The 19,090-nt window shown below is 33.1% G+C and overlaps 1 protein-coding gene across 7 annotated transcripts in view; it reads right to left on the bottom strand.

Moving 5' to 3' along the window:
* Window positions 1-5,778: 5,778 nt before the first annotated feature.
* Window positions 5,779-19,090, bottom strand: part of TPD52 (tumor protein D52) — a 121,771-nt gene continuing 108,459 nt past the window's right edge. For 3 of the 7 annotated variants that reach the window (XM_074278952.1, XM_074278951.1, XM_074278949.1), the window contains exons 5-7: window positions 11,396-11,437; window positions 9,334-9,382; window positions 5,779-7,511 (exon numbers count right to left, since the gene is read on the bottom strand). In XM_074278952.1, the coding sequence (XP_074135053.1) occupies window positions 7,461-7,511; window positions 9,334-9,382; window positions 11,396-11,437 (142 nt within the window). In that variant the 3' untranslated portion in view covers window positions 5,779-7,460. Of the gene's footprint in view, window positions 7,512-9,325; window positions 9,383-11,395; window positions 11,438-19,090 lie in introns of all 7 variants that reach the window. The other 4 variants (XM_074278953.1, XM_074278950.1, XM_074278954.1 and 1 more) reach the window with 3 other exon arrangements.

Consider the following 19,090-nt stretch of genomic DNA (forward strand, 5'->3'; position numbering starts at 1 on the left):
AGGACCCCTTGACTCAAAGGCTTCCTCCACAAATTCCACCTTTTTCAAAATCCTATTTTTCTAGCCTTATTGAAATTGTTCTCAAATGTTAACCATGATTTGTAAATAAATTAAAAACATTTCCCTTTGCTCTAAATTTGTAGACCCTATTAGTATAAGTTACAAAATAGGAATAGTAGTGACCAAAAAAAAAAAAAAAAGAGGAAATGGGAAAGGGAATAAAAAAATCTAACAAATAGCCAGTTTACTCTCTAGTTTCACAATGGAAATACAGCAACAAACAGCCTGTTTAAGATGATTTTAATATATTATAATCAGGCATTTTAATCAATTAAAAATATTATCTAACCTTTATTTTATTAATTATCCCTTTCATGTCATGACTTTCCCCATTGTGGTTTCAATAAAATAAATAGGACTTTGGGGGGGAGTTTTGCAAAAGCTGCAAATGACACAGAAAAATCTTTAATCCCGCAAAAGAAAAAGAAAATCTAGATTTCTCAGTTCAAAGGGAAGGGCAAAATCTGTTGTGCAAATTTTCCAGATCTTGGAGAGTACTATGCTCCTAACCTCAGTGATGTGGAAGGGATAACTAATTAGAAGCAAAGCTAGGCTATTAGTAATTTAATATAGGTAAGTGAAATAAATAGACCTTTACTTAACTAGAGAACTCTAAAAATGTCATACAATGGCTAAGAAATTTGGCAAGAATTGGAGTTTAAAATATTGTTTATACAACACAATTATGGGAAGCCCTTTATAAAAATTACTAAAAACCACGAACCACTACATAGAATTCCCAATCCCTCTAGTTCTGTCCACCTGCATTTTGGATTTCCTTCACAGACTAATTGTACACTATTTCAAAGTCCGATTCTTTTTGTACAGCAAAACAAATGTTTGATCATGTATACATTTGTTGTATTTAATTTATACTCTAATATATTTAACATGTATTGGTCAACCTGCCATCTTGGGGGGGGGGGGGAATTGGAACAAAAGTTTTGGCAATTGTCAGTGTTGTAAAATTACCCATGCATATATCAGGTAAATAAAAACTATTAATTAAAAAAAAAAACCAGAAGATTACTAAAAACTTTCCCTTTAGTTAATAATTTGAGGTGCTCTCTGGTTACTTACTAGAGGGATTTTCTATTTGTTAGTTTTTAAGACTTACTTAGACTTAATGATGCTAATAACTAACATAAGACTTAGAAGTTTATAAAAAACTTCATATTTCATTTGAACTTCACAAAAGCCTTATGAGATAAGGCTGCTATAAGGATTAACCCAATTATGCATATAAAAAAAAAAAGAACCCCCCCCCCCCAACCAAGGCTCAAAAACAAAGGGCCTTACCCAAGATCTTATAATTAGGCAAGATTTGAAACCAGATCTTTGCATACTTTTTTTTTTTTTTTTTTTTTTTTTTTTTTGCAAACTCTTTACATGCATTACTTAATTTGAACCTTATAATAATCCTATTCAATATAAAAGAATCCTGACTTTGGAAAGGGACTTCAGAAGCCTTTAATAAAAAGTTTTATCTACAAAATTCAACAAGCAGTTTCTGACAAGTAGTCATCTTACCTTCATTTGAAAGCTTCCATTGGAGAAGAATCCACAATTCCACTAAAGTACCCTATTTCACTTTTTATATTTGTAATGTCTTCTTATAGCCAGCCTAAATCTCTCTCTCTCCAACTTCTACTTGTTGTTTCTAGTTCATCCCAGGAAACTAGGACTATCAATCACTTACTTCCCTAATCCTAGATTCCATATTTCTTCTAGAGTAAGCCAAGGTCATTTTAGGTCTGGGGGATTTACTGAGCTTGATTTAAGTCAATCAACCACTTAGCATTTATTAAAGGATCTCTATTGATCAGATACCTTTTTACCTTTTTACAGTTAAGTGCAAGGGATAGAAAGATATTAATGAGACAGTCCACACTCATATTTCTATAGAAGAATATAATGACCCCTTGGAGGTTTTCTTGGCAGTGACTATATGGGAGTAATTTGCCATTTCCTTCTCTCATTTTACAAATTAGGAAATTGGGGAAAACAGGATTAAATGACTTACCCAAAGGAACACATTAAGTAAGAGGTCAAATTTGAACTCACTTCTTTCTGACTCCATGTCTGGCCTTTTTGTCTACTAGTGCACCTAGCTGCTACATACATAATTAACTTCATACAAAATATATGCAAGACATATATGGCAATTGAGGGGAAGGAGGTAATATCAGGGGTTGGGGTGGGGGGTAAAGGGGAAAGGCTGACAAAAAGGCTTCATATGAGTTGGTGCTTGAATTTAGTTTTGAGAAAACTAGATTTTGTGAAAAGAAGTTATGAAAGTTCTAGTTACGGGGGACAGCCTATGCAAAAGCACAATGGAGATAAAATGTTTTGGCAAGAAAAAAAGGACAATTTGACTGTATTGTGTGAAGTAATATAAGGTAGCCAGAAAGGTAGGTTTGAAGACAGGTTAAGTTCCTTAGAGAATCACTGGAATTTATTGCACAAGACTGTAACATAGATCAATACTTTAGGAATTTTGCTCTGATAGGTGGATAACTAATAGAACCCCTCCTATTATCCTTAAGTTAGAGAAAAAAGACATAGGGGTTATGAAGGTTAATTGACTTGCCAGTGGTAAGAGTGTCACAATAACAGCAAGATTATGGGAGGATCAACTCTGATGGACTTGGCTATTCTCAACAATGCGGTAATTCAAGATAATTCTAATAGACTTGGGATGGAAACCACCATCTGCATCCAGACGGAGAAATGCAGAGACTGAATGTGGATCAAAGCATAGTATTCTGACCTTTTTTCAGTTTGCTTTTTTTTTTTCCTCATTTTTTTCCCTTTTGGTATGATTTTTCTTGTATAACATGACAAATATGGAAATATGTTTAAAAGGACTGTGTTTATATCAGATTGCTTACTGTCTCAGTAAAGGGAAATGTAAAGGAGAAAGGAAGAAAGATTTGGAACACAAAATCTTAAGAAAAATGAATGTTGGAAACTATTTTTATGTGTATTTGGAAAAATAAAATACTGTTGGGGGAAAAAAGTGTCAGGGGTGGATTTCCAATACAGGTTTTCCCTGACTCCAATCTACACAAAGATTTGCAAAGGCATATAAAATGACAGTGCTTAAAAAATCATGCCATCAAAAAACATTTAAAAGTAATAACAGTAGCCAGCAGCCAAAACTATTAAACAAATACCTACTGTTCAATATAAATAAGGAGCTAAAGCTTTTATTTCTATTCTGAGAAGGTTTTATGTACATATAATTAAGAAAGAAATAGGTGGTCGATTTGTATATTCACTAAGATAGTACTTCTGGGGATACTTCTGAAACTGGCAATATCCCTAAAAAGGGGGCGGGTGTATGTGTGTGTGTGTGTGTGTGTGTGTGTGTGTGTGTGTGTGTGTGTGTGTGTGTGTGTGTGTGTTTATGTAGATGTTTAAGCTCTGAAAGTTTTGTGGGAAAAGTTAATCTATAATTGTATTCAAGCCTAAACATTAAAAGACTATCCTTATAGAGCTACACTTCTATAATTTTTTAAAAGTCCTATAAGAGGAAGACAGACAATTACAATGGATCCCCAATTAAATAAAATTTTGTACACATCTAAAGTTTCCTTAACTTACTAGGACTGACACTATAATCAAAAGTATATCAGATTTATGACAGGTAATCTTTATATATATATTTTTTGGTTGTCTATTTTGTAGATCCAGTCCTTTTTCTACTGAGAAACTTACAATTAGGGGATATTTCTGGGTTCACCCCTAAACCATTTCTAGACATATCTGAATTCTCTAGAAGTATCCCCTATCTTTTGATTCTAAAGACAGTTAACATGATATGATTAAAAGCTTTATTTCTATTCTGGATGCTATTATTAATAACTTTCTACAGTGCTCAGTTCTGTGCATTAATTTTCATTATTTTCAGCTCATTTCATTATTAAATCTCTAGTTTCTATTTTCAGTGAGTTTCTATAGTCATATCTATACATCAAATACTTTAAAGTTTTTCTAAACCCTCCCATCTCAGCTCTGCAACTGAGGAATCCCCCTTGGGAAACTGAAAAATATTTCCCTCTTCCCCAGTTTAAAAAAGGTTAGTTCAAGGCAGACCCTGTAGGCAAATTCAAGAGTTCAAAGATTCTTATAGTGAGGCAACTCCCTCTAAATAGAGGCAAAGGTAGACACTTTCTGTATAAAATGAGGGACAGAAAGCTCTGAGACAGGTCATCCTGGGACAGTAACAAATACAATACTTGAAATCTGAAGATAATTTTAGAACTAATTAGGTGCTATATTGGATTACTTGTGTCTAGGGGAGAAGGGAGGGGGAGAGAGAGGGAGGGAGAAAAATTTGTAACTCAAGGTTTTGTAAAGGTGAATGTTGAAAAATTATCTTTGTATGTATTTTGAAAAATGAAAAGCTATTATATATATAATATATATATGAAATATATACATACATACATATATATATATATATATAAAAATTAGGTACACATGACCTTAGGCAAATCATTTTCCATCAGGTTTCAGTTTTGCAAAATGATTATCACCTAGTCTTTCTGATCTAAGTTGTCCTCTACTTCTAAATTCCTGCGTCATACCTATAAACTAGAGATCACCCCCTTCTAACTTGATAATAAGGTAGAGAGAGAATTCATCCAATTAAAGAAAAGGAAGTCTTGCTCTGATGGCTCAGTGGTTTGTGGAAATGATTCAGTTACCCGATGATCAGCCTAGCTACATGCTGAGCATTTCATAATCAGATTGACTGCTGAGTGATGTATTTTTTTAATCATAATGAATATTAAAAATTATTTTCAGTGTTATAAAAGGATCCACAGAATTTCAGATACCAAAAAGGTAAAATTTTTATTAAAGCTAGTTAAGTGGCATAATAGATAGGGTTTAGCATCAAGCAGGCCTGAATTCAAAACCAGCCTCTTACACTTATTAGCAATATGACTTAGGGCAAGTCACTTAACTTGATTCCCTCATCTGTAAAATGGGGGAAGCTAATAACAGCACTTGCCTCACAGGGCTGTATGAGGATTCAAATGAGATGTCTGTAAAGCACTTAGCACAGTACCTGATACATAGTAGGACTTAATAAATAATTGTTCCCTTCCCTCTTTATTAATTTTTTCTCGTATAGTTAAGAGGTATTCTAAGGAACTAGTGACCAGAAAACAATGAAGCAAAAGGGAATAATGTGAAAGATTAGATGATAAAATGGGAATAGTTCAAACTCAATTATTTGAATTATTCAAGCAAGCCTCAAAACCTCCATACATAAAAAAGCTGATTGAACTTCATCAGATCCAACTTGAATGATATCAGTATTACCAACAACCTACAATTAAAATGCAATGACCTAAGAAACCTATTACACAGGTTCTTAAACTTGAGTCTGAGAATTTGTATTTTAAAAGATATTTTGATAAGTGTTTCAATACGATGGGTTTCCTTTGCAATCCTATTTTATTTTGTATATTTAAAAACCATTCTAAAAAGGGAGCCAGGTCTCACTAGACTGTGAAAAATAGTCCATGATACACATTAAAAAATGTGGAAAAACTCTTGTTTTAGAGAGTATACTTTAAGTCATCTAATGCTTCAAACACTAAAAAAGTTTCCATTAAGAGAAATTCCTATTTAGAAAAGGTGTCATACATATGATACAATCCAATAAGCTATAACCAAACCATAGGTATAATAAACACTATGACCTACTCTGCTGAGATAGAGAATTTATTAAGCATTTCACATGTAATAGAGCATTTTATCAATTATATCTAAAGTGCTAACAAAGCTATTAGGATGCAGCATATTATTTAAAACAACACTTGTGGCAGTTTTAAAATTTGGTTTTGATAAGAGAATTTATCGTTCAATAATAAATCAAGTCATGCCTCCAAATGAATATTTGCATCAACAACAAAAACAATTACAAACTAGATAACAACACCAAGACTATATGCCATAAACTTACAAAACGCAAGGGATTGAAAATTATTAAGAAGTAGTTATTAAAATTAACATTATTAGCCTCTTTATGGATAATCTGAAGGCTTCAAAATAATCCCATCACTCAGTTCAAAGTGAATTTTGAGACAATAGTTACAAAATCAATTGAAGTTGCTAGCACTAAAAATCATTTAAGTGGAGGTGGTGAGTTGAATTAATTATATCCTCAAAAGAATCATCAAAAAGTAATAGGTATAAAAATCCATGCTGCAACTATTGTGCATCTTTGTGCTTTACATTTTATTTTAAATGGTGCAAAATGAAGGAAATAAATGAGGTCAGTAAAGTTTCTCTAACATTTTTAACCACTTACATCTAAGAATCACAAATTTTTGAGTTTGACATTCAAATATAATTAGTGTTATGAATTCAAAAGGTGTTAAAACAATATTCTGGATCAAATGAATATAAATTTGAAATATACCAACTGCTATACGTAAATTGCCTTCCAATTATTTTTTTTAATCTAGTGTGAAATAGGCATTTGGGAAAGTGGTATAATTACCAATACAACAAAATTATTATTCTTTCACTAAGGATAATAAATCTGTACAAAGGAAACTAGAAATGTAGATAACTACCCACACTCAGATCACCTAGGATTTCATAACCTTATTGTTTACAAATTACAAAATCAATATTACATGACTGATTTATATGATTCAGTATAGTTGCACTCGATGCTTAGGAAATTTGATCACATACAGTATTTAAAATAAATTCATTTGGAGTTTTTGGGGGGGTTTTGTTTTTTGTTTTTTTTTTTTATTGGCAGACTTTACCAGAAAGGGGAAAAAATAAGTACACCAAAGCATTTAATAATTAGGAATTACTTGAAAGAGTGGAAAAGATGCTATTCAAGTTTGGCAACAAAATAAATACAAAGGAAAAATAAACCTTTCAGAAATAAAATAAATCAGCATACCATAGGAATCATAAGCTGGGAGAGAAACTATACAATTATAATTTCTCAGATCATTCAACTGAGTTTTTCCAGAAAAAAAAGTCATTTTTCATAATGCTGATTTTAAACATCCTAAAATGTAATTTGTTTGATCTTTAAATAGTGCTTCCCTTAAGAAGGGAAGATTGGAGAGGAGGAAAAAAACCGACAAAGGTTAAATCCCATCCACTACATTTCAATTTGAAAATAGTTAACCCTACAAACTAATTTTTTTTCAATGAATACATAAAGCAAAACAAAAAAAAAAAACAAAAAAAAAACACATTTGGTGGAAACTCATAGCCAAGGCCATTCTATCAATATACTTAGGTCTTGCTTGCAGCATCTGGCAGTGGGTAGCAGAACCAAAGGCAACAATCTCACTGGGTCTCCTGTGTCTGTTCTGTTAGAGATTCTGTGGCACTGGCATTAGCAGTGGAATTCAAGACTTCTCCAAAGTCACCTCCAGCAGCCTTATTTCCCCAACTTTAGACTTTAAAAAGGGAGAGGAAGGAAAGGAAAAAAAATTAAATGCAAATATTTCATGTACTTTGTTCCCTCCCCACCAACATTTTTAAGAGAATGGCAAAGCTTAGACATAATGTCTGTGAACACTGAAATACAAAGAAACTAATATTCCCCAAAACTTGATCTTTATCTTTCCCATTACAACTAACCAAACAGGGGGCAGCTAGGTGGCGCAGTGGATAGAGCACCAGCCTTGAATTCAGGAGGACCCGAGTTCAAAACCTGGTCTCAGATACATAACACTTCCCAGCTGTGTGACCCTGGACAAGTCACTTAACCCCAGCCTCAAAAAAACAAGCAAAAAAAAAAAAAAAAACTAACCAAACACACATAATAAAATTATGACCACAGCGATAAAAAAGTTTTTAATCCTCCATAAATGATACTATTTAAATTGCTCTAAAACTATATAAAAGTTTCAGAGAAGATATCAATCTGCAGGGGATAAAAGCTGTACTTCTCTGGGAATTCCACATGTGAATGAAACCATTACAAAATGGTCTAATTATAAATAAAAATAATAATTTTAAAAATCACTTATAAGAAGGGTGGCCAGTAATCTAAAATAAAATTTGTAGAAGTGGAAAAGTATTATCTACTTAAGGAGTTATTAGCTTAGATAGAAATGGTTGGTTTGGCAAATTGGGACCAAACTTCAATCTTAAACATGCAGCTAAGTTTTCCTTTTTAGGTACTTTTTCACCAGAATTTGAAATATATATATATATATATATATATATATATATATATATATATATATGTGTGTGTGTGTGTGTGTGTGTGTGTATATATATGTTTATGTATATGTATATGTATATGTATATATATATATGTATATGTGTATATGTATATATATACATATACACATATACATATATATATATATATATAGTAACTTCATTGTAATGTAATTAAGCACTTTTTAGAGCAGACTTTATAATGTAGAAAGAATATATCAAAGTTATCCCAAATAAGAAGGGATGGAATTCAGAATAAGTGACCGGAAAGTTTATTCTAAATCTTCACTGATAAAATCAAATATTGCAAGGATTTTTCCAGAAAGTCTGAAGAACAACATTTACAACAGATTTTATTCGGAGATCTCTAGTTGTCCTCAGAATCTGAATTACAACTCTCAATTTTCCTTAATGTTTGAATGACTTAGTTCTGCCTTCTCAAATCAGAATTTTTTATAGTAACTTTTTTCAGATGTCAGGAGGCTTAACCTAAAAGAAATATATATATATATATATATATATATATATATATATATATATATATATGTATATATATATATATAGATATATAGATATATAGATATATAGATATATAGATAGATATAGATATAGATATAGATATAGATATATATAGATATATATATATATATATATATAGTGAGGCCTAGAAAGCAGAAGTTATAAACATGTACATTATTCAAATATTCTCCCATAAATCCCAAGTGATATAATAAAGAATACTATGTTTCCACAAAGTGGAAACTTCAAAAATTACTATTGTACAGGCCCAATTCTTCATATTATAAACATCACTTTGAACATGATAAATATAATAGCATTAAATCAATTAAACCAATAAATAAATCAGTAAACATTAAAACAAAAGCCAATAGATACTTTTAAAGTATTCTTTCTCTGGAATCAGCATTTGATAAAAGGGTCATGCAATAGTATATACCCCAGAAACATTGAAGAGAATTATTTATACAAGGGAAAAAAATTTAAAATGCCCACAAATACCACAAAATTCTAGACTATCATAATTTTTACCTTTAAGTTTTCAACTTTTTCTTCAAATGATTTGAAAGTAGGTGAGTTTCTAAAGGAACAAAAGAAAAGTTTGGATTAAATCTTTAACATGAAAAATAAATTTACATAAAATTTTAAAAATAGCATTCATAATTTGCATACCTGATTTCCCCTAGTCCAAATAAAAATTAGAGTTTGAACTATAAGGCAAAATTTGATAGCTATTCCTGAGAGCAGAATAATTAAATATATTTGGTATATCTAATTACACATTATAATATTGTAAGAGTTAGTTTGAAGTCACTTCAAACAAGTTCTAGGTCATAAAGAAATTTATCTAACATGAAAGCATAAAACATCCTGACCTCCATTTCTCCCCATTCCCACTAGTCCCCTCATTATACATGTGCATGCATATACATACAACACATGTGCATATCATGAAAAGCAAACCCTTTCTTTTCCATTTGCACTTTCAGTATTAACTACGAGTGGAGCCAACTATACATAATGGAAACGAAGATAAGCATTTATTTATGTAGTGTGATTAGAGACATGCCTACTCTTTGACCTCATTCAATCTTGCTAATTATTACAATCACCACTTTGAGTTAAGACATGATTTTTACCAAACTATGAAGTCCAAAATAGAGCATTAATCTATGATTTTGTTCCTGAGCAGATAGGTCTTGATGAGGTAGCATAGTGAAGAAGTCTTTAGAAGGCATGGGGTAGCCATAAAGGTAGAGAAAAAACACCAAAAGAAGGGAGAAAAGGATGATGACTGATGACTAACTTTGGCTAACCTTATCCCTAAGGAGATAATTGCTCATTTATCTGTTCATCAGTTTCCATTCTAAAAGTGTGCCTGAAAAATCAGATATGCCTTCCAACAGGCCCTTCTATCTATCTGCATGAAACATCTGCTGGCACATCAGGTGCTACTCACTTTATTTCAGGCCCATTTTCATATTACTGAATTCAGTAATATTTTTATATTATGCACATATGTCTCTACATATGGTGCCTGCTGCTGAGAGCTTAAAGGAAAAGGCAAAAAAGAAGTCTCCTATTTTTCATTGAAGTAGTTAGAACACAGAGTAAACACATTCATTTCCTGACTGCTAAAACCTTCCAGTTCTCTTGATATTACAAATTAGAGCAATCACACATGGAGTAACTGAGCTGGTAGTGAGAGTAGGATTATGGCATATTGATTGGCTCCAAGTGTCTCTTTTAGGATTAGAGGAAAGTAAGACAGTAGGAGGTTTCACTTGTCCGCCAAAGCAAAGGGTAGCAATGTGTGAAAGGTTAGCAGAGTTTTCCAGCCAGAAGAGGCACAAGTGACCGGCAAACCCTGCACAAGGAACTGAGGGGACAGAATGTCCTTATTACCTTATTTTAGTTGCTTAAAAACACGTATTTCTAAATGGGTTTGTTAATACTCCTATTCTGCTCTCAGTTATAATGAAATATCAGAGGTTCAAATCAAAATAAGAGAAATATAATTTGGCTTTCATGGTCTTATCAGCTGGCTACAAGCACTGCTTTTGTAAACCTCAACTTTACTATGAAATGGTATTTACTGCATTTTTATATGACTCTTGGGTGTGGGAAACTCTTCACAACTCCAGAAAGAGGAGTATATTTTTACCAAAAGAAATGCAACATCCAGCTTTAGTCTACAAGGTAACTAAGGAAAAAATAAAGAAGCTTCTTTCCACATCTCATAAAAGTTCTACTACATAACTTAAAAGGAAAAATTGTTAAGAGAAAAAAAAATTGAAGACAAAGTAAATTTTTTCCACAGTTTCCAATTTTATATAGATCAACAGTTAAGAATATCAATATTTCTTTCTTTTGAAATTTTTTGGGTATTCAAGTTGTGCTGATTTCTTAGGATATCAAAGTACTGATCTCCTTGGTCATTACTTTTTTTTTTTTTTCTTAAAGTAAACCAATTCTCCTATGTTTAAAAAACAGGACAAGTTAAAAACTCCTATTTATTAGAACTAATGGCATATCCATATCCAAGAGTCATTTATGTATTGCAATCACTTGTTTTCACAATAATATACTTTACCTCATAGCAGGCATGCTAATTGAATGTTGAATGGAGCGAATACTAAGGGCCAGCATTAAAAAGAGATAGAAATTTAGTTAGTTATCAAACCATTAGACATTTCTAAAATCAAAAGAAACTTTGCTAGAAGCCTTTAGCATTAGTAAAATAAAGTTGAATGTAAGAAGTATTTACTTTTTTTTAAAGACAGGTGAAAGAAAGCTTCCAATAACATTTTTCTTTCAATTAAATTGGTTTGAAGTGAATGCATATTGATTGTATTTGTTCAAAGTGCATTCACATACATCCTTTCATTTGTTCATCAAAAACATTGCCACAAATTAAACAAGGCAAATGATGTTGTCCTCACTCTACCAATGAGTAAACTGAGTTTTTGAGAGTCTTAAGAGATTTACACAAGTCTTCTGACTTAAAAGTCCAGTGATCTATGATATCCAAAAAGCAAAAAACAAAAACAAACAAAAAGAAAAACCAGGCAGCTGTAATCCCTGCACACAAGGTGGCACAACCCCCTTGATAGTGGGAATATTTCATAATATTTGCTTATTTGACAACTTTGTTTAAGAATTAATCATCTTGTAGTATAACAAATGATGGAAAGGACAGTTTTCAGTGAAACCCAAGAAGACTTGGATGAAGTGATACAAAGTAAAAGTGAGTAGATTATTTATTTTAGAACATTGTAAAAATGACCATCTTTGAAAGATTTAAAAACTGACCAATTTACAGAAGACTTATGATAAAGAATGATTCTCACATCATAACAGAGAGGTAATGAACTAAATATTCAAAATGAGATACATTTTTGATTATTGCTAAAATGTAACCTTGTTTTCCTTGAATATATATATTATATATATATATACATATATATATTTACATATATATATACATGTATATATATATATGCATATATATATATAAAACCTTGTTTTCCTTGAATATATATTATATATATATATAGTTACAAGAATTTATTTTCTTTAACTGAAAATATATTTACTTTTTAAAAATAAAACTTAACCATCATTTTAAACATGACTCCCATTTTGCTCACAGTTATAGAAGAATTTAATAGGGTAAGACCAAAATAAGCAACCAATTTGTTTTTCATATTTTAAAAAAATTAATCATCTCACTATAATTGCTTTTGCAATTTCAATATGTTTAAAGTATTTAGACAGTCATGTCAATTTTCTTATAAGTGATCTTTCTATTTTGGCTTCAAGGTCATTCACTTCAAGCTCAATATCCTTCTTTATAATGGCCAATCTCTCATTAAAGGCAGAAGGCACAGGTCCCTTACCATAGAAGGGCATTCACAAATAAGAATATATCCTCAATTTTTATATATGGTGATCACCTTTTGAGATAGTCCAACCCCTACATTCATAAAATCCCTAAATATGCTGATTTTGGAAATACTATTATAATATTTTGATCAATGTTTGCCAAAGTATATCTGTTCTAAATTTGGTGGATATATATCTTCTTTTAGATGCTAAATCATAAAAGTCACTGATATTACTAATCATAATTTCAATAATAATAACAATTATATAGCACTTTAAGGTTTACAAATAGCTTTCTGTATATATCATATATATAGAATATATATATATATACATATATATATATATGTATATATATATATATATATATATATATATATATATATATATATATATATATATATATATTCTCTTTTGATTCTTACTAACTTATGCCAAATTTATAGATAACTGAGATAGGTGAAGTGATGTGCCTTGCATCATTCACTCAACAATTATTTATTCAATTTTTGTCTAAGTCAGGTACCAAAGATCAAGTTGGCATTTTCATTCCAATTAAGATAATACAATAAATGAGGGACTGGGGACTAAACTTGAAATTTAATTAGTATAGGGAACTCCTGGATGAGATAATTCCTTCCACTAATTCAGGAAGATACCCTTTTAGCAACTGCTAAGTATCAGAGTGAAATAACTGAAACTAGGTCTAGTGTAGTAAGATGTTAAATGACTTGTCCCAGATCCCTATATCAGAATATGCCTAAATCAGCACTTGAACTCAGGTCTTGCTGGCTTTGAGGAGGATACTCTACCTAGCATATCACATTGCTTCACAATGAATGATATCACTTTTCTTCAATGGAAAGTCAAAAAATTTAAAGAAAAGACAATGTAGCATAGTAGATAAAATGTTTATTTGGAGTCAGACTTGAATTTGAGTATTTTCACAGACACTAGATATGACACTTCTTAGAAACTTATCTACTCCCTATTACAAGGTACTATCGTTCTTCTAGTTATATAAATTTATACAATCTTAGTGTCATCTTTGATTCATCCTTCTTAATTCATATATTCAGTCAATTACCAGACTATATCATTTTCTTTCCAAAATATTGCTCATATATATATATCCCCTTCTCACTAATCATGATTTCTACTTTCATGTAGGCCCTTATTTTCCTTCACCTGAACTACAAGGTCTTGGGTTCTTCTCACTCCAATCCATTCTCTGCTCCACATACAGCTACTAAAGGGATTTCAAGTTTAGTCCTAGTCCCTCACTTATTGTATTATCTTGATTAGAATGAAAATACCATATAAAAAGTAACACAAATCAAGTTGGCATCTGATATAGATAGACAAATCTCTTTTACCATTACTTCTCCCATCCCTAGAAGAAAAAAGTTTTGGTTTCCTAGGAAGGGACTCAAGGTCCTGGAGTGTCTACTTTAGGGGGGGGTAGGGGTGAGGGGAAGAAGGGAAATTGTAGTTAGCTTCTCCCCTGAAACACATCTTGCCTGGTTTACCCAACTTCTTGCCTTCTTCCCTTCCCCATTCTTCCCTCCCCCCACCTTTATCCTAATTCTCTGTTGGCCATTTCCCCTCTCTCTGATGTTTACTCTCTCAACTCTAAATGACTTTTCATCTTCTTTTTCTCTAGCTCCACGCTTCCAATCACCAAGGCAAAGTAAAAAAAATCCTCTTCCAGTCTCTCTTAGATTCAGAAATCACTTATAGATCACTCAGAACTGATAAGCAATTGCAAAAGGGCTGGCCAGATATACCTCCATTTTGTTTGCACTTCAAACCCACATCTCAAGTTAGCACATTCTTGGGAGGAGAATTTTTTACATTTAAATAAACTAGACTTGAATCAGAACCAACTACATAAAGACTAAGGCTAGGGCTTTGCAAACATTAGAGCATTCATAGTAGGAGTATAATGGAATAAGAGTAAGAGAAAGTAGAAAACCTTTGTGAAGCATTATAACTAGAAAAATCAACCACGGATTTAAAGGTCACATATAAGTATCAAATAAGTTCTTATAGACTTCATTTGGCTTAAAATCCAAGTTCATTGTTTAATCAATAAAATAAGACCTTATTAATTACCTAAGCCCCAGAGATAAACAAGGAATGAAACAATTCCTTTTCTCTAAGGAGCTTTCATAAACACTGGATAGTAGTCTATTTCTAGGACAGACACCCTTTTATTTCTAAATTCCCTAAAACAGATTGCATAAAATAGTAGTAAATAAATAAATGAAAAATGAAACTAAAAAATACTAGTAGTTATTCACTTTCCTAGACCTGAAAACCAAATATAAATCTCTCTATATTCAACTGTAGGACACAGCATTTTAAAAGATATACAAGGAGCTGAGAGGTAAACAAAGTTAAGTGATCTGGTCCATGATCACGAAACCATTGTCTAAGGTTGACTTTGAACTCAGATGCTCCTGACTTCAGGGTCAGCACTCCATCCACTGTACCAAAGATAGAAATGATATGAAACAGGAATTTTAATGGGTAACTTTATTCTGTCCATCCTGTTTCCATTGTCACACTCAGAGTAGGTCAGCTCCTGAGACTATCTTGATTAGCATATCTTATTTTGTTTTAGACTAGACTCCTCCCAATCCCTGCCTTGCTCCCTACATCCTATTCTTACTTCTCTGGCCTTCTTCCCTCCAATTTTAAGAGTCCACATCACTCAGAACATATTACCTAATCATATATGGTTCAGCCTTGCTTAAACAGCATAAGCTGTTTAAGGTAATAAATTGCATCCTTTTGTGGCTCTGATAACTGTGAGTTTTTCATGTCTCAAACCACTCTTCTACCTAGTAACTTGGAACTTTATTTATCAGATATTTCTTCAAGAAGACCTGAGTGTTCTAATCTGTTCTTGGACACTTATTATCTGATCTTGGGCAAATCACAAGCTTCTATTTGCCTCATTTTCCTCATATGTAAAATAAGATAATAGCACTTCCTTCCTTCCTCCCTCATGGTTTTGTAAGTATAATATGAGATGATATTGGTAAAGCACTTTATATAATTTAAGGTACTGTATAATGTTAGTTATTATTATCTAGATGACAAGTAAACCAGATGCCTCTAAGGACATAGTGCTAATCCTAACTCTGGCAGATCGGGATGATCTCACTTCTGTAGCTAGCCAAACTTCAAAAAGCCATCATGTCAAAAATCAGAATGTACCTTGCCCAGGATACTTTCCCTGCCTTAGGGAACAGGATACAAAAAACATTAAATCAATGTGAATCAATGCCATAATCTTATTAATGGAATTCAAATATCAGAGTCAAACATCAATATGTAGTCACATGCCCCCAACAAGATCCTAGATTTTTCTGACTCCCATCCCTTGAATAAAGATTTACACAGCATAAAAAAATTGTTCTTCATAGGGTCATAGAAAGTAAGAAGATAAAACTTATGGGTAGGGTGGCAGGGCACAATTTTCCTCTCTAAAATATACATCACATCATAATCCCCCTAATTAGTCATAAAAAACTTTACATTCTCTGTATCTTTTTGAAGATCTTGGGATTCTGGTACAAGAACATACTTTATAGGAACTTTATACTCTCTACATCTCCTTAAAAATCTGGGAGTGCTGGTACAGGAACCATGCTCATAAATACTTGTGGCCTTTGTTACTAGATCCATGCTACTAGATTCCATGCTACTAGTCCCATCATGCAGATTTGAGAAGTTTTATTCTATATGGGCTTATTTAGACCTATTCATATAGAAACCATGAGATTGCAAACATTACAGAAAATACATAATTTTTAAACCAGAACCATATTCTCTCACCTTCCCTCTCTAGCCAAAGAATTAATGTCATTTCCATCATCATTTAACTAAGTATGAAATTCATCATGATTAGGAGTGAACCAATTAACCATGACTAGAACCAACACTAAGATGTTGGTTAAGTCACATAAAACAAGATTGAAGGAGGATTGGAGTCTGGTTGATTCCCAAGATAAATCACTTCTAAGTTGAAACCTGAGTGTTATTGAGAAATTCACTCTTAAATTCTTTTAAATCAGAGTGGTCAGATGGGGCCCTATAGGGATTCTGAGTGTTAGTAGATAATCCCACTGACACTGCTTCTTAAAATGCGTCCAATCGAAGGCTTTTGACTGAGCAATTTCCATGGATGTAACTAACGCCTTTCCTCCATCTCCAGAATTAACTCTAGCCAATGGTCAAAGAGATTCTCAGTGAGCTCAATATTTATTTCACGTTGTTCCATCTTTGGAATTCAGTGGGCCAATTAAAGCTAAAGGTATATCCTCCTGTGTGGAACATTCTTCTGAGACAATGAAAGATGGCCCAAAGACCCAACTCTATTGTTCTCAGTATATTAAAAATATGAAGCAAATCGATGACCACTGATGACAAAGATGATAGAGTTGTTGAGTGATAGGCTAAGCACATAGGGATACTATCTATCTATCTATACACACATACACATATGTAATACTTTAAATGCTATAATGCTCCTCAGCAAATACCCTCAAAGACCCCCTCAGCAAAGCAGCCACCATCAAATCAAATTGAAAATGACTTCCATGACTACTATGTTGTCAGTGGCCATGTGCACAACTTTTAGGTGAAAAACCCTATATACACTGTCAGGCCAACCATGGGGTATGAAGTGACAGCTGAATCTGTTGACATCAACACAGAGCTAGAGAGTCTGAACTTCAGACAGCTCCAAGCAATACAACTTGATGAGTGTTTACTCTGACAAACAAATTACCCCAACAGAGATTCTCCCGCAGTCACTCACAAGTATTGTGCCCCACCAAGCCCCCTGTCCTCCTGCTGAGGCTTTTTTTAACTCATGCTAAGCTGAAAGGCCATAAAATGTCCAGCTCCATTTCTCTGAATTTAATGGATTCCTTGTCTCAAGAAGAATCAGTATGAGGTCTCTTGAGTCAGAGGTAGTAGAGTCTGGCTTGACACAGAACATCTATTCTGAGGAGTCCTAAATTTCCTGATTAAATTGCTCTACTGCAAAATTTGTAAAGGATGGTGATTCTAGGATAGGTTAGGGTTCAGGAAGGTCAAAGTCCTAGTTTTCATGGGCACATTTTAGAGCTCCACAGTCAGTCTAGCTGTCACTGTGCCAGACAGACTGGAAATGCGGTCTTGGACACATTCAAGGGCTGCATTGTATAGCCTGGAGTTTCCTCTAACTGCATCAGTAGCATGAAGTCCAAATTGAGCAATGGAAGCAGCCAAAGTATTGATGAATACAGGAACATCCTTGGTGATGCAGTAGTTGAGCTTATATTTGAGCTCTTTTTTGAGAATGGCTCTTGTTCTCATTGGTCATTGGACAGGATTGCTAGTACTTGCTTCATTCTTGAGGCAAAGAAGATAAAAGACCAGGATGCTTTTACCCAACAGGATGGCTAGTGCAAAGAGTACCGAGTACATAGTATACGTGGGCAGAGTGATTAGCAAAGGATAATGAGGTAACTGTTCCATGGACTCTTCCTTTATAGCCTGAGCATCTAGGCAAAAGTTAGAATATCTCCTCTCTACACAAAAAGTGATGTCAATCTCACTCCTCTTCCCATAGTTCACATCAGACAGTAATTTCTTCTGGCATAATTTGGCCTCAGTCTGCAGGAAGTCTGGTAATAGATTAGATTCTAATTATATGCTCACAAAGCCTTCTGATGAGCAGAGCTGGAAACATTGCCCTGGTAAACTATAGTCATTCCATTCTTAGCCATTCATACTGGAGTACAGACTTTGTTACTTTACCTTTCTTATCTACAAAGCATAGAACACCAAACAAGACAGCTTTAACAGCTTTCACCATCTTCTCTGTATATTTCCCTTTCCTCTGCCATATTAGATTCCTATCTACACAATCACTAATGGAAAGTTCTCCTTTGCCCAAATAATGTAGCCACATAGCCCACATTTATGTACTATTGCAACTGTCAGGTTGGGGTTGGGGTTAGGAGAGGGGATTAGGGGCAGCCTTACAACCACAGTGTTCCACCTGCTCAGCCCACCTATAAAAGAGAATGCATAAGTCTTCTGGGCAATGAAGATTTAAGAGGAATAGTCCATGACCCAATATACTGACCCAGCCTTGCCCTTATGAGAAGATTTTTCTGGAGAATAAGTAGGATTCATCACGCCACTAATGATCTGGAGTGCTTGCTTCACGGTGGCCACTCCCTGCTGAACACATATCAGAGCTAAATAACCTGTCCTGTGGCTCTAATCTGTTCTGATGAATGGTTTAGCTTTTACTAAGGATCCATTCAATAGATTCTTCAAAGAAAACCTGACATTTTCTTTTCTTTAATTAGGGTTCCAGTGGAACAGCATGATAAGT

The sequence above is a fragment of the Sminthopsis crassicaudata genome, chromosome 1 (assembly GCF_048593235.1).
Source record: "Sminthopsis crassicaudata isolate SCR6 chromosome 1, ASM4859323v1, whole genome shotgun sequence".
Lineage (NCBI taxonomy): Eukaryota > Metazoa > Chordata > Mammalia > Dasyuromorphia > Dasyuridae > Sminthopsis > Sminthopsis crassicaudata.